The sequence below is a fragment of the Phocoena sinus genome, chromosome 21 (genome assembly GCF_008692025.1).
Source record: "Phocoena sinus isolate mPhoSin1 chromosome 21, mPhoSin1.pri, whole genome shotgun sequence".
NCBI lineage: Eukaryota > Metazoa > Chordata > Mammalia > Artiodactyla > Phocoenidae > Phocoena > Phocoena sinus.
In genome coordinates this window covers 29,775,894-29,791,239 of record NC_045783.1, presented here as the reverse complement: position 1 = coordinate 29,791,239, position 15,346 = coordinate 29,775,894, and the positions used below count along the sequence as shown (strand labels likewise).

Below are 15,346 nucleotides of genomic sequence, written 5' to 3'. Positions count from 1 at the left end.
AGGAGGGCAGCCTGGAGGAGGTGGCGGATGCTGTGAGCAGTGGGCGGGGCGCACTCTTGGGCTCCCGGGCCCCCTACCCTGTACCCACTCCCAGGCAAATTTGAAAAAAAAAAAATAAGGGATGAGACTTCGGATGACAGCCTCTTCTAGAGTAGTCTGGGGACAGTGGCGCACCAAAGCTTGCCCCTCAGGTTAGCCAATGTCGCCACCTAGAGGCAGTTTTAAGATTTTCTTACAGCAAGAGGCAACCTCTTTATTTTGCAGTTCCTGAAATGCCAACATTTCACTTTCTTGCTCTTAGAAGTTCAGAATCCCTCTTTCATCCGCAGTCTGGCTTTGGCTGTATCTGTGACCCACAGGAAGCCCTTCTCCAAAGCTGTACGATGCCAGTGACGGGCACACTGGCTTCCTATTGGGTCCAATGCCCCCCTCCTGTTATACTCACTCACTACACCAGATGTAGAAAATAAATCTTTTAATCGCTTTGTAATTGGCATAGATGGCATAATTCAAACTCACATTTTTATTTAATAGACTGAAATATCACACTATAGCTTTGACTGAAACAGTACAGGAATCATAATGGTTTAAGTTTTACAAAATTTCATTTCGGCAGGAGCTTAATGGAAGTTGTTTCATAAAATTAAAGACTGGGGCTTGAATAAGCAAGAAAAACCCACCTAGAAAACAAACAACGACCCAGACTACAGTTGTCTGTTGTGACTATCCGAGAATTGTGCTTTCTGGGTTTTGAAGAGCTAGCTACTCCATTAACGTTAAGACTTGCAAAATTCTGCCTTATAAACATGGTTGGGAGGGGAGGCTATAAATATGCCTAAAAAGTGCTCCCAGGAACAGGAACCTCAAAGCCAGGCTTTGTTGAAACTGTGAGCCTGAACTGGCTTTGAGGGAATCTTTCATATCTGGGGAGCTATGAGATAAGAAATCATCGTAACGGGGACTGTGGTGGCGGAAAAATCGTATCATTTGGTGGTCATCACCATAGGCCCCAGGGCAAAAGCTCAAAATCCTGTCTCTGGAGGAGGATGTTAGAAAGGCCCAAGGACTGCTTATGTTAGTTGCCCTGTAATTTTCAGGGTCAGCCCCACACGGTGGCTGAGGACACAGCTCTCGTCAGCCACAATGTGGGTCTGGAGGACTAACTCAAGGCAGGTCCTGAAGTTACCTGTACTGCCATTCCAGAGTGGAGACCAACGATTACTGGCTGGGGTGGAGACTGGGGGCAGAAACCACACTGCTCCAGAGCAGCAGAGATGGCTACTCAGTGGGGTTTGTACGAAGTTGGTAACAGGGAACTTTCTATTGAAGTGGACGACAAGTGAGAATCCCTCTGACTTTGGTGATTATAGGCATCGACAGTCAGCAAGTTTTAACCTGGGAAAGGCATTCATGGGTTGGTTGGTGCCCCTGGGCAATGTTCGAGCCTGAACTCAACTCCTGACTAGTGCCCAGGTACCTGTTCTGCAGAAAAGTCTGGATTCCTCAAATCCAATCCAAAGTCACTGCTTGAAGTGAGCTTCCTGCGTCAGACACTAAGTCAGATGGTTTCCATCGACGCACATAATGGTCGGCGTGCTCTTTCCAGGTCCCGAGGAGGGTGTGGTCGTGCTGTGATGTGGGGCACGTGGAAGCGAAAGCCCAGGGTAGTGCGTAGTCAGTCTTCCTGGACCCGGCCCTTGGGCTGGGCCGCTGCTCAATGTGCCCGGGCCACCTCCGCCGCCGGGGCCTTCAGCTCTGCTGCAGCCTTGTCTGGGGCAGCTTTCTTGGAGTAATCTCGCTCTCCAAAAATGGTGCTTCCTATTCGGACATTCGTAGATCCCACTTCAATCTGTGGGAAAGGAGTACCGAGGGCTGAGTTTAAAGTAATGAAACACAGCAGACGCTGAAGCTGAGCCTCACCTGAGGGGCTTCTCGGAAGGACAACGATGACGCAGCTGCAGAGGACTATGGGGCAGTGGTCCACCAGGAGAGGGTGTTTAAGAAGTAAGTAAGGGGACTTCCCTGGTGGTCCAGCGGTTAGGACTCCGTGCTTCCACGGCAGGGGCCGGGTTCGATTCCTGCTCAGGGGACTGAGATGTTGCCAGCTAGGTGGCACGGCTTAGATCCTCCTGAGCGCAGGATCTAATTCCATTTTACTTATAAACACAAAGTATTTTTGCATTGCTTTAGTATATTCTATTTTCCACACGAGCTCCTACTGTATACCTGGAGGAAAGTTTATAGTGTGATTTTTGGAACACGTTATCAAGTTATCCACTGCCCCAGAAGATCACGTATGTGAGTTGTTAATACAGCACCCCTATCAGAACGTACTTAGAGCTGCTGCCATCATGGTGAATCTACACGTACGATGAGCCATCAGACTACTTCGTCATGACTTACTGTCATGTAACCACGCCCAAGCATGAACACAGTGAAATGCCTTTTTAAGAAGCTGTAGTTTAATTTCTTCTTATTTTCCTTTAGATTCCACTTAGGGAATTAATTTAAAAAATTATGTGTGGGGCTATAATTTCTATACACTTCATTTCAAAAAAGAAGCGGCTGGGGGTGCTAGTATAGGTGAGAGCCAGCACTCCTGGGCACCTAACGCTACAACGAGGCTTTTCTGTAGCAAAAACACATTCTTGCTGGGGGCCTTTGGACCCGAACTTGAGGCACGGAGGGCGCCGGGGAGGACACTCACCGCATGCTGGAAGTCCATGGACATGCCCATGCTCAGCTCCACCTGGTCAGCAGGAATGCTCAGCTTCCTGCACAGCTCCTCCCGGAGGGACAGTAACACCTGACAGAGAGACGAGTGTGACATCCATTTATCCCTGCCTTCTCCGAGGATGCCTGAAAGCCGCTGAATCTCAACATCTCTGACAGAGATTCTTTATTCCTCATGGTTTCAAGGCCTGTTAAAATTGCTGGAAGTGGACTTCCCTGGTGGCGCAGAGGTTAAGCAACCGCCTGCCAATGCAGGGGACACGGGTTCGATCCCTGCTCCGGGATCCCATGTGCCGTGGAGCAACTAAGCCTGTGCGCCACAACTATGGAGCCTGCTCTCCAGAGCCCGTGAGCCACAACTACTGAGCCCTTGTGCCACAACTACTGAGCCTGTGCTCTAGAGCCCACGAGCCACAACTGCTGAGCCCACGTGCCACAACTACTGAAGCCTGTGCGCCTAGAGCCCGTGCTCTGCAACAAGAGAAGCCATGGCAATGAGAAGCCCGCGCACCGCAACGAAGAGTAGCCCCTGCTCGCCACAACTAGGGAAAGCCCGCACGCAGCAATGAAGGCCCAATGCAGCCAAAAATAAATAAATAAAATAAAATATTTTAAAAAGATAGAAAAAAAATGTTTGAAAAAAATTGCCAGAAGTTACTGAAAGGTTTTTTTTTTTTTTTTTTTGGCAAATTCTCCTCCTTTTCAAGAAAGCTGTCAGTCGTTGGGGAGGAAGTCAGAGCTCATTTTCTCTAAAGACCATGTCAGGCAGGTTCACACTGAGCCGAGAAGGGTCTTTGGAGGTTTGGGGACCTGTTCTGTGTCCCGTATGAGGAGAGTTCCAGAAGACGGTAATAATATAACATGACAGGCAACGTCCGGGATGTCTGTGGAGTCGACGGCAGCAGCCAGCCCTGCTCCAGCACCTCACCAGATGCTTGCTTGGCAGGTGAGCAGCGCCCCACCCCGGGCCCCGAGTACCTGGAAGTCTGGGTTTGGTCCTCGACTAAGATCGTGCCCTAAGCTCCCGATGGTCATCAGCCCCACGAACTCCAGGCTGGGGCACTTGGCGCTTATGTGTTCCACCACGGCCACCATCTCTGCAGGGGGCAGGCCGTGTTTGCCTTCACAAAAAGAAACAGAAGACACATAGAACATACCAAGATGTTCCAGGAAGCCAGAGGAGAGCCCCCTTCTCATCCCTTCCTTATGGTGGAGGAGGTGGCTCTCAGACAAGAGGACTTCTTGGAAGAACTTGTCCTCAAGACCAAAGGAGTGACTTTACATTGAGGTCTCCGTGTGTGTTACTCCCCTTCTGACCTGGTTCTGAGTTTCTCAAGGGAAGAGCTCTAAACTGGATTCTCTTTATTCTATCTCAGCATCTGAGAACAGCTAGAGTAGAAGGAAAAGAAAGAACACTGCTTTTCTTGAGACACCAAGAAGATTCACATCGCCAAAATGCCAGATTAACCCGAGAATTATTTTTCCAAATCTGGTATTTCTACCGTTTTATTAATTTATTAGAATTGTAAAAAAATTAAAAATGAAGTATATATTACATAGTTTTGACTATAACTTGCAAAATGTAACTGAACTTGCTAATTAACAACCAGAGGAGGAATCCGCAGCAAATGATTATGTTATACAGTTATGAGGATGGATACTGTCCTTCTCTAACTTAACAGATGGAGACGCTAACAATCCACCAATCTTTAATTAGGGCAAATGACAGCCACTGATCAAGAAATGATGTAACAGACTTGATCTGGAGTCAATTTCAGATTTACCTATATTGATAATGTATTGTAGAATCTAGGTACATGTACATATAACGATAATTGTTAAAATTTACTGAACGCTTCTGTGCCAGGCACATGTGCCAAGTCCTTAGAGCTTGTCATTAAACGCAGTGACTGGATGAAGTAAGTACTCTTACTTTCCCCATTCTGAAGAGGGGGAGACTGAGGCACCGGGAAACCAAGTACCTTTCCCGAGGTCACACAACCAGGAAATGTGGAACTGGGATGTGGATCCAGGTAGCCTGACTCTAGGCCCCATGCTTGTTCCTTCAGCCTAAGCTCTGTAGGCAAATGACTGGTCTGTAAACACTTATTCTTAACAAAGAGCTAACAGGTAAGACGCTCAGGGCTCTATAGCAACAGCTTTACCTCCATTTCCACGTTCAAGCCTCACAACACCCTTGGGAGTACTGCCCTGCTTGCACTGCCAGATAAGGCAGTGAAGTGCAGAGAGGTTAGGTACATTACTTGAGGTTACAACGCTGCAAGTGGTGGAGCTCAGACTCCAGGTCTGTCTGATTTCAGAGCCCAGGTTCTTTTTACTATTTTACATTGCTAACCCAAGCCCCATAAACATGTTTACTGATTGGTACTCACAGTGATATTTCTTCCATTTTCTCCGAATGTAACATTAAATAGTTTTGTTAGGTCCTGAGAAGTATTATACATGTAAAACTGCAATCTCTTTCAGGAGGGATGGTGACCTCTGAGAATTTTCAGGATCAAAGTCACAATGCCCTTCTCGATTCCCCTTGCCCACCTCCTCAAAAATTAGGAAATAACAAACCATGATGTATTAAAGAATTACACGTGGACAGGTTTGGATGTCACTGTGCCGAGACCCTACATACAACAGTTTCCTTAAAGGCCTGTGACTTCTTTCTGTAACCTTAGGCATCAGATGCTTAGGCCTGCCATTCTTCCTGAGGTACCACCATCCTAAGGGGAGAAAAGTCTGCAGTCCAGGTCTGGTCACTTACTCTCCTCTCCACTGGTGTTAATCTGGACCATAACCTTTAACCTTTCGGGAGAACCTTTTTTCTGCCACGCACTGTTCACTTTGTCTGCCAGCTTCACAGAATCCACTGTTTCCAGCATGAAGAGATTGGGGACAGCTGTAACGAGAAAGAGGCCAGGTCATTCTTCACTCACCTGACCGCAGCAAGCAACACACCACAAAGCTTTTCTTGGTAGACAGGAAAATAATTTCCCAGGAAAACGACAGTTAAGTCTCAGTTCTGCTAAGACTTACGCGACAGTTTACTAGATATTAAGTTCGAATGTCAGCCCATTGCTGTCTAATCGGAAAATACGAATAAGGAAAGGGAGGTGATGACGTGCTACCATCAGGCGGCACACGTATCCATCCATAAGCTCCAAGAAGCTAATAGTTTATAAATTAGGAGTTTGGGAGTAACATATACACACTACTATATACAAAACAGATAACCAACAAGGACCTACTGTATAGCACAGGGAACTATACTCAACATTTTGCAATAACCTATATGGGAAAAGAATCTGAAAAAGAATCTATCTATCTATCTATCTTAATCACTTTGCTTTACATCTGAAACTAACACAACATTGAAACATTGAAAATCAACTATACTTAGGGACTTCCCTGGTGGTCCAGTGGTTAAGAATCCACCTTCCAATGCAGGGGACGTGAGTTCGATCCCTGGTTAGGGAACTGAGATACCACATGCCGTGGGGCAACTAAGCCCACACGCCGCAACTACTGAGCCCGTGCGCCACAACCAGAGAGCTCGTGTGCTGCAACTACAGAGCCCACGTGCTCTGGAGCCTGCACGTCACAACTACAGAGCTCACGTGCCACAACTAGAGAGCCTGCATGCCACAACTAGAGAGAAGCCCACACACTGCAACTAAGACCTGATGCAGCCAAAAATAAATAAATAAATATTAAAAAAAGAAAATAAACTATACTTCAATAAAAAAATAAGAATTAAAAAAACAATAAACAGTGAAAAAAAAAGAAGCTGATAATTGTAGAGATTCTGAATGGCAGGCTTGATCTGATTAAATCTCAGTTCAAACTGAGAGAAACAGGCCAAGATGACAATAAGGAAAGGTTAAAGAGTGAAAGCTAAAGTGCTCCCTGGGCCTGATATCTCCATGTCTTTAAACTTCCTGGGATGGGGATGCTCTTATTCAACAAGGACATCAGAATGACCACTGACAGCTAAGGGAGATACTTAACTGTCATCAAAACCAACTTCTTTCCCAAAGATGCATTTAGTCTTGCCTCAGATAAAAAACAACAAGACAGAAGCAACATCAGCAGCTTACGTTTATTAAACACTGAAATCCTCCAGGTAATATGCTAATCACCTTATCTGCATTCTTTTTTTAAAAATTGAAGTATAGTTGATTTACAATATTGTGTTAGTTTCAGGTATAGAGCAAAGTGATTCGTTACATATATTCTGATTTTTTTCCCATAAAAGTTATTATAAGATACTGAATATAGTTCCCTGTGCTACGCAGTAGGACCTTGTTGTTTATCTATTTTATACATAGTGGTGTGTATCTGTTAATCCCACACTCCTGATTTATCCCTCCCCCCACCCCTTTCCCCTTTGGTAACCATAAGTTTGTTTCCTGTCTGTGAGTCTGATGCTGTTTTGTAAATAAGTTCATTTTGTACCTTTTTTTTTTTTAGATTCCACATATAAGTGATAGCATATATCTGTCTTTCTCAGCCTTACTTCACTTAGTATGACAATCTCTAGGTCCATCTATGTTGCTGCAAATGGCAGAATTTCATTCATTTTTATGGTTGAGTAATATTCCATTGTGCATATGTACCGCATCTTCTTTATCCATTCATCTGTTGATGGACACTCAGGATGCTTCCATGTTTTGGCTATTGTAAACAGTGCTGCTATGAATACTGGGGTGCTTGTATCTTTTCGAATTAGAGTTTTCATCTTTTCTGGATATATGCACAGGAGTGGGATTGCTGGATCATATGTCAGTTCTATTTTTAGTTTAAGGCACCTCCATCCTGTTCTCCCTATTAGCTATATCCGTATTAGCTATATCAATTTACATTCCCAGAAAAGGAGGTTTCCCTTTTCTCCACACGCTCTCCAGCATTTATTATTTGTATAGTTTTTGATGATGGCCATTCTGAATACGTTTAAGACCATGATAGTTGTGATGGTTTCATAAGTGCAAACATATGTCAAAACTTATCAAATTAAATACATGCAATTTATTGTATGTCAATTATACTTCAATGAGGCTGTTTTAAAAAATAAATACAGGTTACTTTAGTTTTGACACCTTGAGAGAAATAAGTATTCAGTTATTCAGGAAGATCTCCACCTGTCATTTTCATGCAGTTAAGTCTTTCTATAGTTAATTCTTAATTTTACTTTATTTACTGTATGTTACTGTATATTGTATTTTATTATTATATACTTTACTTGTAGTATTGTACATTATTGCATTTTATTTACTGTAGCCTTTCATTTAAAGCGAAAAGGACAAAAGTGTCTCCTTTGCCAGCTGAAAAATTTTATGGGCTTTAATTCCTTATAATTTATTTCAAAGACCACAAAAAAATACCTAATGTGAGGTAGGGTAGGTTTCCAAGTATATATTACCCAGTCAATTGTGAGTTCATTCTTTTCTTACATGATGTTTTCCCTTATATTAAGAACGAAGATTTCCTAATGCCATCTGCGGCAACATGGATGCAACTAGAGATGATCACACTGAGTGAAGTAAGTCAGAAAGACAAATACCATATGATATCACTTATGTGTGGAATCTAAAATATGGCACAAATGAACCTATCTACAAAACAGAAACAGACTCACAGAGAACAGACTTGTGGTTGCCAAGGGGGGCGGGGGAGGGAGAGGGACAGACTGGGAGTTTGGGGTTAGTAGATGCAAACTATTATATGTAGAATGGATAAGCAACAAGGTCCTACTGTACAGCACAGGGAACTATGTTCAACATCCTGTAATAAACCGTAATGGAAAAGAATATAAAAAGAGAATGCGTACGTGCGTATAACTGAGTCACTTTGCTGCACAGCAGAGATGGGCACAACATTGTAAATCAGCTATATTTCAACTGAAAAAAAAAATTGAAAAAAGAACTAAGATTTCTTTCCCAAAAGAAACTCCAAAGCACAAATGGTGAATCAGGAATACTCTAAAATCTTCTCTCTTCCACAGAAGGTACTGTAAGTGATACAATGATGAAAACATTGTGTCTTCATATTTAGAGTTTTATCTTACCCATCAACTTATTGACATTTTGTTTCTGTAGATGGCCAATGAAGTGCCATTTGATCTCAGGACACGAAGACAGAATCTGAAGAGAAAGAGGTGACCGTGTTTGACTTAAGACTGTGCGGAGGCCTTGCCCGCCCACATACCTTGCACGCTGCCTTCTGACCTTTCCCCTCTATGCAATAAACCACTACTGTCATCTTCCGTCAGGCTCCTAAGGATACTTAGAGAAAACCTGAAGGCTTCTGTTCTATTTCTCTTCCTTGTTCCCATCAACTCTCTCCTTCTTTCAGATATTGCCCATTAAGAATGAACTCATTAAAGCTTTCAAATCTCAAAAGGATCCAAGATTACAGCAAGCTCCTAAAAATCACCATTTTCAAAAAGCCACAAAGGAGAAAACTATGATCTTAAGAAAGAAAGAAAATCTAGATGAGAAATGTTTAGGGCTCGAGGTGAACGCAGACATTTCTACCGCCAGCCCGACCTCCAGCTCTAAAACTCAACCACCGACGTGGGTCTAATTTTCAACTGAACAGCCAAGACTCAGATACAAACTAAAGAATTCAGATTCCACTTACTTTAGGATTTGATGCTTTTTCAAGCAGTTCCTGAACCTAGAGGGTAAAAACAGAACAAGTCAGAAGCCTGGCATACGTGACTCTTCCGAGGGCAGTGTGGAAAAGGGTTCTTACATAGTTCTCCCCGAAAGTGCGCTGCCCGTGACTGTAGGCCTCGATCACCATGTCTGCAGGTTTGGTTTTGCTGACCGCTACTAGCCGGGGCTGGATGGCTGGGAGTTCCTGCCAAGAGGAAAAGACCCAGAGGAATCAAAGGTTGGGAATATTATCCCAATAAGCCCTGTAGGACATCCTGTAGAAGAGACTGGCAGAGATCTTTAACTTGGCATTCTGGAAGATCCATTTTTCCAATACTGCAGGGAGATCAGTGTCAAATGATGTTGATCAAATGTCTTTTGTATGCGTGGCATCTAACTCTAATACGCTAGCTACCTTAACATCTAGCAGAAGACCTTTCTCTCTCAGGAGAGCTGGGCAGGTAAGTAAGAGCAGGATTTCCGTAGAGCCTGGTCTTTGACCGACAGTATCAGCATCACCTGGGTCCTGCTCCAGACCCACTGGATCTGAATCTCAGTCTGGAGTCTGCGAATCTCCCTTAAATCAAGCTCTCCGGATGAGCCTCTTGCATGCCAAGGTTGGAGGTTTAAGAATCACTTTGTCAAGAGAAGGCATTGCTCTCTGACTAGAAGGGAGGCCACTTCTGGCTTCTGAAACCCCGAGGTCAACAGTCTTGGAAACTCATCTGGGTCCTGGTGTAGTTATCAGTATTGCCCACAGGCACTCTCAAAAGCAGCCTGCTTAGGGCAACTCTGTAACTTACTGTACAATCGAATCAAGAACCAGCGGCAGAACTAAGGCAAGGACACAGAAGGCTCTGGCCTCAGGATTAGACCTATCTGACCCCCCGTCATGGCCATTACATAAAGAGCGGCTTCCCTGGACTCTGCTATAACCAAATCCACACAGGGAAGAGATTCACCTATCCCCATATGGCTCAGTTTTCATGTACCCCATCACCCTCTGGAATTTTTACAGAATCACAGAGTTCTCAAAGGGCCTGAAAAGTTACAATGATTAGCAAAGAGTTTCCCCTTCCGAGGGCTGCACTGCCAACCTTTTAAGACCATGTCATAACTCCTAGGATTGTGCGGATGAATTGACAGTTTCTAGAGAAAAAAGTGGAACAGGCAGCCCATCTGCCTGAAAGTTATGCTGGGAGCACCCCCTAGCGTGATTATTTATTAGGGGAATCTCTAGCTTTTTCTTGGAGAATCACAAAAAACTAATGCTGGAAGGGAGCTTAGAGCTTTCCATTGCCTGTACGTATGAGGAAACTGACAGCCCGAGCAGTTAAGTGACTTGTTCAACGTAACGTCTAAGTAACAGCCAAGTAAAGGCTACACTAATACAGGTCTTCTGTCTCCAGACCAGCATTCTCAGCTCTAACACCATAAATGCTTGATCAGAGAAAACTTTGACCTCTCTATTCAAGCCTGTCTTACTCCACACAATTCAGCTTGAACTTGCACTGAGGGGGGAAGATACTGACCTTTGGTTTAGTGAACTTCCAACAGGAGAGGAAATATATATAGGGGAAAAAAAAAATCTCCCCGTAAACTGCTTCGGATTGGAGGTCAATTCCCTCCTGCCCCAAACGCGCAAGTGCAGCTCTGGCGCCTCCCTCCCAAGTCGGGCCAATCCACCCTGTCCTGCGCCAGCGAGGGGGGTGGGTGGACTGACATTTACTGAGCATCTACTAGCTGAGACGCTGCCACACACGTGATCTCCGGCAGACCTGGCCGCCTTTGGCTGCTCTGGTAGTGGACGTCTTCTCCTGCAGCCTCCGGGCACAGGCCTGGCCCCTCTCCCACCCGCCAAGGCTGCTGACCCCTAACACGAAGCGGGATGGAGAATGATCGCGCTGCCTGGAGACTGGTCATTTTCCCGGGATACCGACACCTTCCGCTCCGACCAAGCCAACCTCCAGAAAACCTGACGTAAGCTGAGGAACCCCTTCGCTAGCCTTTTGGGGGCTCTGCAACCCGCGCCAATGCCAAGGCGGCGGGCAGGTCCCGCCCCTCCGGGAGACCCCTCTGCGTCACTGTGACGACCCATTTACACGCGGGTGTTCCCCCCCCCCCACCCCGCCTCAAAGCGGCCGCCCACCGTCACCACGCGGTCCCCTTCCTCACCCGCGGCCGCCGCGTCACCGCCTGCTGCACGCGCTCGTTCACCGCCCTCAGGGCGAAGCCGACCCCCAGCTCCGCGGACATGCTGCCAGCTCTCCACATCCCCCAGGGCCTAACGTCCAGCCCGGACCCCCGCTCCCCAGGCTGAGACCCCTTCCGGTCCCGCCCAGCTCACGTCTCCGTGTGCCCAATCACCGCTCACCACCGAGTCGTCTCAGCCAATCGTCAGCACGGGGCGGGACGGGGACGGAGCGGCCGGTGGCCCCGGCCCCGGCCCCTCGACGGCGCCATCTTGGGAAGGTCGCCGCGGAAGCCTGGCGTGGCTCCTGGGTGCGGAGGCGCTGCTAGCGTAGTTCCCGGGCCGTGGGGCGGGCCTTCTGCGTCCGGTGTCTCTGCCGCCCCCGCGGAACCGAAAGGACGCAGAAAACTTGGCCTATGCTCGAGGTCCTCTTCCCGGGGTCCTTTGCTCGCGGATCAGCAGGAGAAGCTGCTGGGGCGGGAGACATGCCTTTTATCTCAGATGATTCTCGGGAGGAACCGTTAAGAGATATAAAAGAAAACTGCAAAGAACATGGCAGGATTCCAATGTACGGTTATTTTCCTCTGGTCATCCTTTAGCCCAGTACTGCCCAGTGTAAGACACATATGTAATTTAAAGTTTTCTAATAGGCACATTAAAAAAATACATTTTATATAGCCCAATATATCCAGAGTAAGGTTTCAATATGTAACCAATAGAAAAACTTAATGAGATCTTTGAATTCTTATTGTATTGATACTTAATTTACAAAACCCGGTGTGTAGTTTGGACGACAAGCCTCAACTCGGACTGTCCACGCCGCAGTCCTCCCGGTGGCAGGTGCTGCCTTCTGGGAGGAGAGCACAGGCAGCTTTCGACAGTCCAGCCTGGGCTCTGCACACATTCAGCCCAATTCTTGCGTCTCCTATGTGTGTAGCTCTGGGCCATATGAAGATCACAAACAGGATGAGGGGCGCAGTAGGGAAGCCTAGTGGCGCAGTGGTTGGGAATTTGCCTGCCAATGCTAGGGGACACGGGTTCGAGCCCTGGTCTGGGAATATCCCACATGCCGCGGAGCAATTAGGCCCTTGTGCCACAACTACTGAGCCTGCGCGTCTGGAGCCTGTGCTCGGCAATTAGAGAGGCCGCAATAGTGAGAGCCCCGTGCATCGCGATGAAGACTGGCCCCCGCTTGCCGCAACTAGAGAAAGCCCTCGCACAGAAACGAAGACCCAACACAGCCAAACATAAATAAACTTAATTTAAAAAAAGATTAGCGCAGTAAAATACTAAGTTTAATAGTCGGATGGTGAAATGGTAGGTGCTGAGGCAAGTAGAGATGGATTTTGTTGTGGAAAACATTCTTGGCTGTACTGCTGTACTGTTGAAAGACTCAAGCATTAATTCAGCTTCATGAATGGGATGCTATTACGTTGGAGAAAGGGCTAAAGTTTGCTCTCCATGTTGTCTTGAGGTGACTGGGCTTACTTTGAGCCTTCTGGAAAGAAAGGGCAACATTCGTACTTTCTTCTCTCACCGTCTTCCCAGACCCTGGGAACTGAGTTAGAATTTCACATGTCTGCTCTGGGAAAATCACTTTGAGCAGAACCTAGGGTCTTTGTCATCAAGGACTTCTTTTGGGGAAGTTTCCATCTACCAGGAACACAAAACTGGGTTATCTGTAAACTAGGGTTGCAGTAATTGTGTTCAAGTAAAATGTCTCTGGACTTGATAATTTCTACTCCTGCCAAAGTGATAAAGATTAAAAAATGACTAGACTAGCCCTTCATGGTGTGAATATACTAATAGATGCTTGTGGTAGAGGTGCAAGGTTGGAAGGCGCTAGCCGGCAGTCAGTGGTGGAAGGAACAAAGGGATTACGGTGATGGGGATCATGGTGAAGGGCTGTATAGCGGAAGGATTGGGTGAGCATGACATACTTAAACGGATATGCTATATAGAAAACATTTTAAAGACCATAAATACTTAACAGAACTAAGGGATGTATAATCCAGGTGATAGCTCACTATGACAATAAGTAGAAGTAACTTCGTTAATAGGTCAGGTCATTTCTTTGAAGTACAAGGTCAACCTCCCCATCCCAATGGTGTATGTATGGCTCCCCAAAAAGTATCAGAAGAGTGATTTAAGCTTTCGAGTTAATAAGGATAGTGGTGGCAAGATTGGGTGGTGGTGGGCATAGGACTGACACAAGTTGAATCTTGGTTTCATCACTAAACTGTGATCTTGGACAAGTAACTGAACTTCTCAGTTTTTCATTTATAAAATGGAGTCCGTCAATATCTCCTTCGGACTTCAATCAAGGTAGCACGTGACACACACTCAGCAGAGTGCTCCCCAAAGCAAGTGTTCAGTGGACACTAGTCCCTCCATTAGTCAACATTTATTGAGACGTTTTCTCTGTAAAGGAACCAGGGGAGACCAAGATGAGTAGGACAGGATTTATTGGGGATTCACTTCTAAGATACTTTTCATCTCTAACATTCTATGACCTTATAAAAACGGAAATAAAGGCAAAAAGATCATGGGGACCCCAGTCTCATTATCATTTCCCATTTTCCAATTTTTTTTTAAACGTCTTAGCTGTACTTTTTTTTTTTTTTTTTTTTTTTCGGTGTGCGGGCCTCTCACTGTTGTGGCCTCTCCTGTTGCAGAGCACAGGCTCTGGACACGCAGGCTCAGCGGCCATGGCTCATGGGCCCAGCCGCTCCACGGCATGTGGGATCTTCCCGGACCGGGGCACAAACCCGTGTCCCCTGCATTGGCAGGCAGACTCTCAACCACTGCGCCACCAGGGAAGCCCTTAGCTGTACTTTTGAATGAATTTTATTCCACTTTTTCCTCCTTATTTTCTTTTCTAGTTTCTTCCTCTTCCTGGGACATCAACCATCTAATTTAACCTTTCATCCTTCCATACTACTTAATTCTTGAAAAATGCAAGTCTGAAATCACCTCATCCCTAGTAATTGTCTTTAAATTGCTCCAACAGTTTGCAAGGACAAAGAAGAAGAGAGATTAGAAAGCCAAATACCCAGAGGAACCGGTTTCATAAACAATTTTATAAAAATCTGGTATACTTACTCACCATAAATGCCATCAAACTTTAAAAATAGGGCTTCCTTGGTGGCGCAGTGGTTGGGAGTCCGCCTGCCGATGCAGGGGACACGGGTTCGTGCCCCGGTCCAGGAAGATCCCACATGCCGCGGAGCGGCTGGGCCCGTGAGCCATGGCCGCTGAGCCTGCGCGTCCGGAGCCTGTCCTCCGCAACGGGAGAGGCCACAACAGTGAGAGGCCCGCGTAACGCATAAAAAAAAAAAAAAAAAAAAAAAATATACACCTCTGTAGTCTAAGGCCCTGAATTATGAGAAAAACATTTATGGATTTAAAAATTATTTCCTTTAGGGAATCCCCTGGCTGTCCAGTGGTTAGGACTCTGCACTTTCACTGCCAAGGGCGTGGGTTTCATCCCTGTCGGGATTAAGATCCCACATGCTGCGCGGTGTGGCCAAAAAAAAGTTTCTTTTTGAGTTTACTGGGATTCTTTCAGGGGGATTTAAAAAAAAAAGATAAAATAATAAAAAATTACTGTTGCCTGGTTACTTGGCTCTGAAGAGAAATGGAAAAATAATGCCCATGTTCCAGTTTAAATGAATTCAGGCAGAGAAGCCATGTCAGCAATCCCTCAGCAAACATACTGTCACATTTGGCTTTTGAAATGTCAATATAGATTCTA

The 15,346-nt window shown here is 45.8% G+C and overlaps 1 protein-coding gene and 1 long non-coding RNA gene across 2 annotated transcripts; one reads left to right on the top strand and one right to left on the bottom strand.

Moving 5' to 3' along the window:
• Positions 1-460: 460 nt before the first annotated feature.
• PLPBP (pyridoxal phosphate binding protein) lies at positions 461-11,746 on the bottom strand. Its single transcript, XM_032618565.1, has 8 exons — positions 11,577-11,746; positions 9,499-9,606; positions 9,385-9,420; positions 8,810-8,885; positions 5,510-5,644; positions 3,712-3,854; positions 2,708-2,806; positions 461-1,849 (listed from the first exon to the last, which is right to left on the bottom strand). The coding sequence occupies exons 1-8, from the start codon at positions 11,673-11,675 to the stop codon at positions 1,715-1,717; spliced, it is 831 nt and encodes a 276-aa protein (XP_032474456.1). The 5' UTR covers positions 11,676-11,746; the 3' UTR covers positions 461-1,714.
• LOC116746843 lies at positions 11,058-12,277 on the top strand. The gene is made up of 2 exons (XR_004347891.1): positions 11,058-11,381; positions 11,683-12,277. It is a non-coding gene; the product is annotated as an uncharacterized LOC116746843 (long non-coding RNA).
• Positions 12,278-15,346: the final 3,069 nt, after the last annotated feature.